This window comes from Eubalaena glacialis, chromosome 15, assembly GCF_028564815.1.
Source record: "Eubalaena glacialis isolate mEubGla1 chromosome 15, mEubGla1.1.hap2.+ XY, whole genome shotgun sequence".
Taxonomy (NCBI): Eukaryota; Metazoa; Chordata; class Mammalia; order Artiodactyla; family Balaenidae; genus Eubalaena; species Eubalaena glacialis.
In genome coordinates this window covers 11501109-11513615 of record NC_083730.1, presented here as the reverse complement: position 1 = coordinate 11513615, position 12507 = coordinate 11501109, and the positions used below count along the sequence as shown (strand labels likewise).

General features: G+C 38.6%; 1 protein-coding gene across 1 annotated transcript in view; it reads left to right on the top strand.

Moving 5' to 3' along the window:
• Positions 1-12507, top strand: part of CDH7 (cadherin 7) — a 118362-nt gene that overhangs the window by 53813 nt on the left and 52042 nt on the right. Inside the window, exons 4-5 of the mRNA XM_061170268.1 lie at positions 1000-1167; positions 11640-11827. Of these exons, the coding sequence (XP_061026251.1) occupies positions 1000-1167; positions 11640-11827 (356 nt within the window). The remainder of the gene's footprint in view (positions 1-999; positions 1168-11639; positions 11828-12507) is intronic.

Genomic DNA, 12507 nt, shown 5'->3' with positions numbered 1-12507 from the left:
TCTAATTAGCAAGGATGGCCTCATATTGCTAGTTTCGAGATCTGTATAGGGCAATATTGCATACATAGGTTTTCATTTGACATAATCTCTATGTGCATATACTAAGTATATTATTATTAAGTATATAATGTCATTTTATATATTTACATATAGCATAAACTAAATTCTATCCCATAAAGATACTTACTATTGCCTAATCGATTTATGTAATAATTAAATAGTTATTAATATAAAACCACTAGTTTAGTGCAACAGTGATTATTGAGTCAAGCTTTCCTACCAAGCAACATGAAGTTCTGAAATCAATTTTTCATACCTCTGAAGTCTTAGAGGCTATCCATGTTAAATGCAATTGGTTTGAAAGAAACAATACAACACATCAATATTTTTAGTGTCTTGACTTCCATTAACACAATCATTCTCATCTATAGTACTTTTTCTCAGACCTTTAGATACAGCATAAAGTCATCCAGCAGCATAGTTTGGAATGGTGTTTTGTTTATTAAACGTAAATAACTCATTTTTTTTAATTTATGGAATAGTTATTTTGCTGGAAAAGAGGTAGTATCTGGAAGAGAGTTAGGGACCATAGCTGAAAGGTTTGTGGTGATTTCACATCACTGGGAATTAAGTTGTTGGAGAGGGTGAAAGAGAAAAAGAGAGGTTCATTGTCATATACTTGTACAGGCCACTGCCCATTCTTCTAGAGGAGTGTATTTTATTTATTCTAAGTTGGTATTTCCTGAACCATACATTTCCGTAAAATCTAAAGATAATCCTCTCTCTCTGCTCTTCCGCATTACAGCATTTTCTGTGTTTGTGATATTGTATATAATTATTATATCCCTTTGGCCTTTAATATGCATTGGAATTATTAAAAGGAAAAAAACCAAACAAAAGGCAACAACTCAAGAGCTATTTTCTACCTATATCAGTGTTCTTCGCTAGTATAAATGCAGTGATTCATGACGCATTTTACTGGGATTTGAAATTTTACAGGAGTCATCAAGACCGCCCTTCCAAACATGGATAGAGAGGCTAAAGACCAGTATTTGCTTGTTATTCAGGCAAAGGATATGGTTGGTCAAAACGGAGGACTCTCTGGAACCACGTCGGTCACCGTGACCCTAACTGATGTCAACGACAACCCGCCTCGCTTTCCTCGAAGTAAGCTGTTCTGTTGCACGTTGCAAGCACCTTAGTTTTCCTTTTGCCGGATTATAAAAATGTCTTTAAAAAGCAGTTTTTCCAAATACTTCTCAAACAAATAATTATCTTAACTACATTCTCCCCCAGTTTTATCAGAGGCATGATTTTTAATTCGGTAATATGGAATAATAAGGGTATTGAAAATAAATAGAAGTAATTATATCTTTGTATTACTTCTATCTTAAATATAATATGCTTTTTCTTTTTTTTTTTTTTTTAAAACATCTTTATTGAAGTATAATTGCTTTACAATGGTGTGCTAGCTTCTGCTTTACAACAAAGTGAATCAGTTACACATATACATATGTTGCCATATCTCTTCCCTCTTGCATCTCCCTCCCTCCCACCCTCCCTATCCCACCCCTCTAGGTGGTCACAAAGCACCGAGCTGATCTCCCTGTGCTATGCGGCTGCTTCCCACTAGTTATCTATTTTACATTTGGTAGTGTATATATGTCCATGACACTCTCTCACCCTGTCACATCTCACCCCTCCCCCTCCCCATATCCTCAAGTCCATTCTCTAGTAGGTCTGTGTCTTTATTCCCATCTTGCCACTAGGTTCTTCATGACCTCTTTTTTTTTTTTTCCCTTAGATTCCATATATATGTGTTAGCATACTGTATTTGTTTTTCTCTTTCTGACTTACTTCACTCTGTATGACAGACTCTAACTCCATCCACCTCATTACAAACACCTCCATTTCATTTCTTTTTATGGCTGAGTAATATTCCATTGTATATATGTGCCACATCTTCTTTATCCATTCATCCGATGATGGACACCTAGGTTGCTTCCATGTCCTGGCTATTGTAAACAGAGCTGCAATGAATATTTTGGTACATGACTCTTTCTGAATTATGGTTTTCTCAGGGTATATGCCCAGTAGTGGGATTGCTGGGTCATATGGTAGTTCTATTTTTAGTTTTTTAAGGAACCTCCATACTGTTCTCCATAGTGGCTGTATCAATTTACATTCCCACCAACAGTGCAAGAGTGTTCCCTTTTCTCCACACCCTCTCCAGCATTTATTGTTTCTAGATTTTTTGATGATGGCCATTCTGACCGGTGTGAGATGATACCTCATTGTAGTTTTGATTTGCATTTCTCTAATGATTAATGATGTTGAGCATTCTTTCATGTGTCTGTTGGCAATCTGTATCTCTTCTTTGGAGAAATGTCTATTTAGGTCTTCTGCCCATTTTTGGATTGGGTGGTTTGTTTTTTTGTTATTGAGCTGCATGAGCTGCTTGTAAATCTTGGAGATTAATCCTTTGTCCGTTGCTTCATTTGCAAATATTTTCTCCCATTCTGAGGGTTGTCTTTTGGTCTTGTTTATGGTTTCCTTTGCTGTGCAAAAGCTTTTAAGTTTCATTAGGTCCCATTTGTTTATTTGTGTTTTTATTTCCATTTCTCTAGGACCTGGGTCAAAAAGGATCTTGCTGTGACTTATGTCATACAGTGTTCTGCCTATGTTTTCCTCTAAGAGTTTGATAGTGTCTGGCCTTACACTTAGGTCTTTAATCCATTTTGAGTTTATTTTTGTGTATGGTGTTAGGGAGTGTTCTAATTTCATACTTTTACATGTACCTGTCCAATTTTCCCAGCACCACTTATTGAAGAGGCTGTCTTTTCTCCACTGTATATGCTTGCCTCCTTTATCAAAGATAAGGTGACCATATGTGCGTGGGCTTATCTCTGGGCTTTCTATCCTGTTCCATTGATCTATATTTCTGTTTTTGTGCCAGTACCAAACTGTCTTGATTACTGTAGCTTTGTAATAGAGTCTGAAGTCAGGGAGCCTGATTCCTCCAGCTCCATTTTTCGTTCTCAAGATTGCTTTGGCTATTCGGGGTCTTTTGTGTTTCCATACAAATTGTGAAATTTTTTGTTCTAGTTCTGTGAAAAATGCCAGTGGTAGTTTGATAGGGATTGCATTGAATCTGTAGATTGCTTTGGGTAGCAGAGTCATTTTCACAATGTTGATTCTTCCAATCCAAGAACATGGTATATCTCTCCATCTATTTGTATCATCTTTAATTTCTTTCATCAGTGTCCTATAATTTTCTGCATACAGGTCTTTTGTCTCCTTAGGTAGGTTTATTCCTAGGTATTTTATTCTTTTTGTTGCAATGGTAAACGGGAGTGTTTTCTTAATTTCACTTTCAGATTTTTCATCATTAGTATACAGGAATGCAAGAGATTTCTGTGCATTAATTTTGTATCCTGCTACTTTACCAAATTCATTGATTAGCTCTAGTAGTTTTCTGGTAGCATCTTTTGGATTCTCTATGTATAGTATCATGTCATCTGCAAACAGTGACAGCTTTACTTCTTCTTTTCCGATTTGGATTCCTTTTATTTCTTTTTCGTCTCTGATTGCTGTGGCTAACACTTCCAAAACTATGTTGAATAATAGTGGTGAGAGTGGGCAACCTTGTCTTGTTCCTGATCTTAGTGGAAATGGTTTCAGTTTTTCACCATTGAGGACAATGTTGGCTGTGGGTTTGTCATATACGGCCTTTATTATGTTGAGGAAAGTTCCCTCTATGCCTACTTTCTGCAGGACTTTTATCATAAATGGGTGTTGAATTTTGTCGAAAGCTTTCTCTGCATCTATTGAGATGATCATATGGTTTTTCTCCTTCAATTTGTTAATATGGTGTATCACGTTGATTGATTTGCGTATATTGAAGAATCCTTGCATTCCTGGAATAAACCCCACTTGATCATGGTGTATGATCCTTTTAATGTGCTGTTGGATTCTGTTTGCTAGTATTTTGTTGAGGATTTTTGCATCTATGTTCATCAGTGATATTGGCCTGTAGTTTTCTTTCTTTGTGACATCTTTGCCTGGTTTTGGTATCAGGGTGATGGTGGCCTCGTAGAATGAGTTGGGGAGTGTTCCTCCCTCTGCAATATTTTGGAAGAGTTTGAGAAGGATAGGTGTTAGCTCTTCTCTAAATGTTTGATAGAATTCGCCTGTGAAGCCATCTGGTCCTGGGCTTTTGTGTGTTGGAAGATTTTTAATCACAGTTTCAATTTCAGTGCTTGTGATTGGTCTGTTCATATTTTCTATTTCTTCCTGGTTCAGTCTCGGCAGGTTGTGCATTTCTAAGAATCTGTCCATTTCTTCCAGGTTGTCCATTTTATTAGCATAGAGTTGCTTGTAGTAATCTCTTATGATCGTTTGTATTTCTGCAGTGTCAGTGGTTACTTCTCCTTTTTCATTTCTAATTCTATTAATTTGAGTCTTCTCCTTTTTTCTCTTGATGAGTCTGGCTAATGGTTTATCAATTTTGTTTATCTTCTCAAAGAACCAGCTTTTAGTTTCATTGATTTTTGCTATTGTTTCCTTCATTTCTTTTTCATTTATTTCTGATCTGATCTTTATGATTTCTTTCCTTCTGCTAGCTTTGGGGTTTTTTTGTTCTTCTTTCTCTAATTGCTTTAGGTGCAAGGTTAGGTTGTTTATTCGAGATGTTTCCTGTTTCTTGATGTAGGCTTGTATTGCTATAAACTTCCCTCTTAGAACTGCTTTTGCTGCATCCCATAGGTTTTGGATCGTCGTGTCTCCATTGTCATTTGTTTCTAGGTATTTTTTGATTTCCCCTTTGATTTCTTCAGTGATCACTTCGTTATTAAGTAGTGTATTGTGTAGCCTCCATGTGTTTGTATTTTTTACAGATCTTTTCCTGTAATTGATATCTAGTCTCATAGCATTGTGGTCGGAAAAGATACTTGATACGATTTCAATTTTTTTAAATTTACCAAGGCTTGATTTGTGACCCAAGATATGATCTATCCTGGAGAATGTTCCATGAGCACTTGAGAAAAATGTGTATTCTGTTGTTTTTGGGTGGAATGTCCTATAAATATCAATTAAGTCCATCTTGTTTAATGTATCATTTAAAGCTTGTGTTTCCTTATTTATTTTCATTTTGGATGATCTGTCCATTGGTGAAAGTGGGGTGTTAAAGTCCCCTACTATGATTGTGTTACTGTCGATTTCCCCTTTTATGGCTGTTAGTATTTGCCTTATGTATTGAGGTGCTCCTATGTTGGGTGCATAAATATTTACAATTGTTATACCTTCCTCTTGGATCGATCCCTTGATCATTATATAGTGTCCGTCTTTGTCTCTTGTAATTGTCTTTATTTTAAAGTCTATTTTGTCTGATATGAGAATTGCTACTCCAGCTTTCTTTTGATTTCCATTTGCATGGAATATCTTTTTCCATCCCCTCACTTTCAGTCTGTATGTGTCTCTAGGTCTGAAGTGGGTCTCTTGTAGACAGCATATATATGGGTCTTGTTTTTGTATCCATTCAGCCAGTCTGTGTCTTTTGGTGGGAGCATTTAATCCATTTACATTTAAGGTAATTATCGATATGTATGTTCCTATTCCCATTTTCTTAAATGTTTTGGGTTTGTTATTGTAGGTGTTTTCCTTCTCTTGTGTTTCTTGCCTAGAGAAGTTCCTTTAGCATTTGTTGTAAAGCTGGTTTGGTAGTGCTGAACTCTCTCAGCTTTTGCTTGTCTGTAAAGGTTTTAATTTCTCCATCAAATCTGAATGAGATCCTTGCTGGGTAGAGTAATCTTGGTTGTAGGTTTTTCTCCTTCATCACTTTAAGTATATCCTGCCACTCCCTTCTGGCTTGCAGCGTTTCTGCTGAAAGATCAGCTGTTAACCTTATGGGGATGCCCTTGTGTGTTATCTGTTGTTTTTCCCTTGCTGCTTGTAATATGTTTTCTTTATATTTAATTTTTGATAGTTTGATTAATATGTGTCTTGGTGTGTTTCTCCTTGGATTTATCCTGTATGGGACTCTCTGTGCTTCCAGGACTTGATTAACTATTTCCTTTCCCATATTAGGGAAGTTTTCAACTATAATCTCTTCAAATATTTTCTCAGTCCCTTTCTTTTTCTCTTCTTCTTCTGGGACCCCTATAATTCGAATGTTGGTGCGTTTAATGTTGTCCCAGAGGTCTCTGAGACTGTCCTCAGTTCTTTTCATTCTTTTTTCTTTATTCTGGTCTGCAGTAGTTATTTCCACCATTTTATCTTCCAGGTCACTTATCCGTTCTTCTGCCTCAGTTATTCTGCTATTGATCCCATCTAGAGTATTTTTAATTTCATTTATTGTGCTTGTCATCGTTTCTTGGTTCCTCTTTAGTTCTTCTACGTCCTTGTTAAATGTTTCTTGCATTTTGTCTATTCTATTTCCAAGACTTTGGATCATCCTTACTATCATTATTCTGAATTCTTTTTCAGGTAGATTACCTATTTCCTCTTCATTTGTTAGGTCTGGTGTGTTTTGACCCTGCTCCTTCATCTGCTGTGTGTTTTTCTGTCTTCTCATTTTGCTTATCTTACTGTGTTTGGGGTCTCCTTTTCACAGGCTGCAGGTTCGTAGTTCCCATTGTTTTTGGTATCTGTCCCCAGTGGCTAAGGTTGGTTCAGTGGGTTGTGTAGGTTTCCTGGTGGAGGGAACTAGTGCCTGTGTTCTGGTGGATGAGGCTGGATGTTGTCTTTCTGGTGGGTTCGTCCACGTCTGGTGGTGTGTTTTGGGGTGTCTGTGGCCTTATTATGATTTTAGGCAGCCTCTCTGTTAATGGATGGGGCTGTGTTCCTCTCTTGCTAGTTGTTTGGCATAGGGTGTCCAGCACTGTAGCTTGCTGGTCGTTGAGTGAAGCTGGGTCTTGATGTTGAGATGGAGATCTGTGAGAGATTTTCGCCGTTTGGTATTACGTGGAGCTGGGAGGTCTCTTGTGGACCAGTGTCCTGAAGTTGGCTCTCCCACCTCAGAGGCACAGCCCTGATGCCTGGCTGGAGCACCAAGAGCCTTTCATCCACACGGCTCAGAATAAAAGGGAGAAAAAATGGAAGGAAAGAAAAAAAGAGGATAAAATAAAATAAAATAAAGCAATTATAATAAAAAATAAGAAAAAAAATTATTAAGAGTAAATTTATTAAGAAAAAAATTTTTTTTTAATTTTTAAAAATAGATTTATTAATTTTTTATACTAAAAATAAGAAAAAAATTATTTAGAAAAATTTATTAAGAAAAAAAATTTTTTAATTTTTTAAAATAAAAAATATGAAAAAACTTATTAAAAATTGTTTTAAAAATAGAAAATAAGGAAAAAATTATTAAGAAAACATTTATTAGGGAAAAAAAAATTTTTTTAAGCCAAAAAAAAAAAAAAAAAAAAAAAAAACGGACGGACCTAACCCTAGGACTAACGGTGAGAGCAAAGCTATACAGACAAAATCTCACCCAGAAGCATACACATCTACACTCACAAAAAAAAGGGAAAGGGGAAAAGTTAATATATCCTGCTCCCAAAGTCCATCTCCTAAATTTGGGATGATTCGTTGTCTATTCAGGTATTCAACAGATGCAGGCACATCAAGTTGTTTGTGGAGCTTTAATCCGCTGCTTCTGAGGCTGCTGGGAGAGATTTCCCTTTCTCTTCTTTGTTCGTACAGCTCCCGGGGTTCAGCTTTGGATTTGGACCCGCCTCTGCATGTAGGTCCCCTGAGGGCGTCTGTTCCCCGCCCAGACAGAACGGGGTTAAAGGAGCAGCTGATTCGGGGGCTCTGGCTCAGTCAGGCCGGGGGGAGGGAGCGGCACGGAGGAGGCGGGGCGAGCCTGCGGCGGCAGAAGCCGGCGTGACGTTGCAGCAGCCTGAGGCGCGCCGTGCGCTCTCCCGGGGAAGTTGTCCCCGGATTACGGGAGCCTGGCCGTGGCGGGCTGCACAGGCTCCCGGGAGAGGCGGTGTGGAGAATGACCTGTGCTCGCCCACAGGCTGTTTGGTGGCGACAGCAGCAGCCTTAGCGTCTCATGCCCGTCTCTGGGGTCCGCGCTGATAGCCGCGGCTCGCGCCCGTCTCTGGAGTTCATTTAAGTGGCGCTCTGAATCCCCTCTCCTTGCACGCCGCGAAACAAAGAGGCAAGAAAAAGTCTCCTGCCTCTTCGGCAGCTGCAGACTTTTTCTCGTGCACCCTCCCAGCTAGTTGTGGTGCGCTAGCCCCTTCAGGCTGTGTTCATGCAGCCAACCCCAGTCCTCTCCCTGAGATCCGACCGAAGCCCGCGCCTCAGCTCCCAGCCCCCGCCCGCCCCGGCGGGTGAGCAGACAAGCCTCTCGGGCTGGTGAGTGCTGCTCGGCGCCGAGCCTCTGTGCGGGAATCTCTCCGTTTTTCCCTCTGCGTCCCTGTTGCTGTGGGATCCGCGCTGATAGCCGCGGCTCGCGCCCGTCTCTGGAGCTCGTTTAGGCGGCGCTCTGAATCCCCTCTCCTTGCGCGCCGCGAAACAAAGAGGCAAGAAAAATTCTCTTGCCTCTTTGGCAGCTGCAGTCTTTTTCCCGGACTCCCTCCCGGCTAGCACCGAAGCCCGAGCCCCAGCTCCCAGGCCCCGCCCGCCCCGGCGGCTGAGCAGACAAGCCTCTCGGGCTGGTGAGTGCTGGTCGGCACCGCTCCTCTGTGCGGGAATCTCCGCTTTTCCCTCAGCACCACTGTGGCTGCGCTCTCCTCCGTGGCTCCGAAGCTTCCCCCCTCTGCTACCCGCAGTCTCTGCCCACGAAGGGGCTTCCTAGTGTGTGGAAACCTTTCCTCCTTCACAGCTCCCTCCCACTGGTGCAGGTCCCGTCCCTATTCTTTTGTCTCTGTTATTTCTTTTTTCTTTTGCCCTACCCAAGTACGTGGGGATTTTCTTGCCTTTTGGGAGGTCTGACGTCTTCTGCCAGCGTTCAGTGGGTGTTCTGTAGGAGCAGTTCCACGTGTAGATGTATTTCTCATGTATCTGTGGGGAGGAAGGTGATCTCCGCGTCTTACTCTTCCGCCATCTTGCCCCTCCCTCTATGCTTTTTCTTTTGTTCACACTTTGAATACTAGACAGCTATGAAGTTTGTTTACGCATTAATCTTTTTATTCAAAGACATGCTACTCTTTACATTCTGTAAGTTACGAGGTTGTTGCCAGTTAGTAACATTCAAATACGCTTCGTGAATTCTCTACGCTAAAAATATTGCTTTATTTTTAAAGATAAAAATAAAGAGTCCTGAACTTCACTTTTCATTCCACACTTTTTTTTAACCAGTTCATGTACCTTGAACATTCCTTCTGCTACCTACCACATCTTTTTTATGCAAACGCTCAGCGTTTCAAAAGAAATCAATCCAAAGAACCAGAAAACCGCATGCCCTCAATTTAGTTTCTTTGACCAAAGTGGCTTTTGTTTTAAACAAGTAAGAGGAAAAAAATAATTTCCTTAGGTAGAGCTGTCCTGATTGTAAAAAAGCATTTCATCTCACTCTCTTTTAGTTGCCTTTTTTCTGCTTTTTTGTAAATGTGTGTGGTATTTCTTTAGAATACTCAAGAAAATAAGGAAATCATACAAACTACAATGTTTTTAAATGCTTGTCTGATAGAAATAGGGAACTGAGCTCCCTTATGAACAGATCTTAAAGCTAATAATGTTAAACAAGGACACTTTCTCTGCAAATATGAGTGCCACCATGTTTTCCTTCAAATACTGCTTCTTTAGATGTTTTATTTTTATTTTACATATTTTTAATATTCATATTGTTGTACAACAGACATTTCGATACCTCCTGGCAAAATAAATTACACTAACTTCAGCATTAAAAAAAAAAAAAGATATGGGGAGGGGGAGGGTTGAGATGTGACAGGGTGAGAGAGTGTCATGGACATATATACACTACCAAATGTAAAATAGATAGCTAGTGGGAAGCAGCCGCATAGCCCAGGGAGATCAGCTTGGTGCTTTGTGACCACCTAGAGGGGTGGGATAGGGAGGGTGGGAGGGAGGGAGATGCAAGAGGGAAGAGATATGGGAACATATGTGTATGTATAACTCATTCACTTTGTTATAAAGCAGAAGCTAACACACCATTGTAAAGCAATTATACTTCAATAAAGATGTTTAAAAAAAAAAAAAAAAAAGAACCTATCCTTAATTGTGTCCTTGATGGCTTACAATGGGGAGGAGAGGAGGATTGAAGAATAAACAGAACAAAACAATTAATGCTATTATATTTGGCTGATAATAGAATTAGCTGTTTCTCTTTAACGACAGTGATAAGAATTGACACTTAGAATTTTTGTGGTTTCAGTTGTCATGATTTGATAAGATAGAGCACGGATTTTCTAGCTTACTAGATACTCCCCTACTTATTAAAGTGAAGGAAGCCAAAAATATGTCATTAGGTTTTTCATTTTGGCTGGGATTTTTCTCTACCGTTTAGTTACTATTCTAACCTTGAAATTTTTGGATTTTCCTAAGGACACTTGTAGATATGTGAAAGGGTCACTCAGAAATAGTAAGTATGTGTTGTAATCATTTTTTAAAATCAGTAACAATTTATAAAATGTAGAAAATTGCAAAAGCAATCATTCTTAGCCTAGAATGTGGTCCCTTCATATGGATACATTTTCCTTTCTCTGTTCCAAAGAGAATCCTTTCTTTTCTCTTCGTAAGAAAGTGCAAATGCACCACTGTTAGAAGCCAAAAGGAAATGGAAAAAGGTGGAGGAAGCAGGAAAAAGTAGATGATTAGAGGAAAACGGTGAAGGGGTGTTTCCTAGTTTCAAAGGGATGGTTGATGTACTTCATCTGCCTCCCAAACTGGCTTTTTAAATTTTTTATTTATTTATTTATTTTTTGGGGCGGGGGTGTAGGGGGAAGTTGAGGGATGGTGAAGAGTTTTTACAAAAGAAAGTTTAAAAAAGTTACTATTCCTTTTTTGCTTCTCTTTCCTCCTGTTCAAATAACCTTGCCTCTGCTCTTGTACCATTGTGCCGCAAATCAGTTCTACATCCAACTCACACAAATAATTCTTATCCTCAGTAAATTTATGAGCTAAAAGAAGACTAATATTGACTTTCATCAGCTTCCTTGTCCAGTGTTCTGAAACTTTTGCAACAAAAGATACTATTATGGAAATTCCAACATTGAGTAATCAGAACTATTTAGGCTTGGTTTTTGCCCATTTGAGGCCTAAGCTATACTATTTTAATTTTTTAATATTCAATATTTATATTAATTGCATTTTAATTCTTTATAGTCAATACTCAATGTTGAGTCTATTTATAATTATTTGTAAATTTATCTTTACCATTAAAAGTAGCATATTTCTCAGCAGTAGAAAATACCGGAATGGAGGAGCTCCTCATGCCTTTCCCCAGGCCATCTATTCCTGCTCTTACTTATTGATTATTATCTAATTATTTCCATGAAATTTCTTGAGGCTGCATGAAATTTGTCATTTGCCTCTTATTGCTTTGTTATCTTCTTTATCAAAACATAAAAACAAATTAAGCAAAGATGGTGCAAAATAGCCAAATAATTAAATTTTTATTGGTTAGTTTGGTGTAAGGTTTTGTTCATTTATTGTTTTTAATTTCACAGGGTCGTACCAGTATAACGTCCCAGAATCATTGCCAGTGGCTTCCGTTGTGGCCAGAATTAAAGCTGCCGATGCAGATATAGGAGCTAATGCTGAAATGGAATACAAAATTGTGGATGGTGATGGATTTGGGATTTTCAAGATTTCTGTTGACAAAGATACACAGGAAGGAATCATTACTATACAGAAGGTAATATTTATTTTTGTTTCCTGGGAAGGTAATATCATAGAGATTATTGAGAAACCTTGTCTGCTCTGATGGAAGAATGTGTTAGACACATTGAATGGCTTTATGGGACCATTGTTATTTTAATTTTAGGAAAAAATGCTGTGCATTTATTTTTACGTGTCGGGATTGTAGAGAAAATTGAGTAACGTGTAACTGATACACTCTATCAGTTCTATTCTCTGAGCAAACCCACAGCTCTTATCTATAGCTCTGTAACAGAAAAGCATACTGGCAAATGTGCTGTTTTAAATGACCTGCTTGGCAAGATGAATATTCTTTTTTTTTTAATTAATTTTTATTGGAGTATAGTTGCTTTACAATGTTGTGTTAGTTTCTGCTGTACAGCGAAGTGAGTCAGCTATATGTATACATATATCCCCTCTTTTTTGGGTTTCCTTCCCATTTAGGTCACCACAGAGCAGAGTTGAGTTCCCTGTGCTATACAATAGGTTCTCATTAGTTATCTATTTTATACATAGTAGTGTATATATGTCAATCCCAATCTCCCAATTCATCCCCCCCGAATATTCTTCTTTGTTGACTATTTTAGTAATGAAACCCTAAAATCATCCAAAAGCCTTTGTAAGCAACTAGACGAGCACTCCACATACATGAAAATAATATACATCAACTTGGAAATA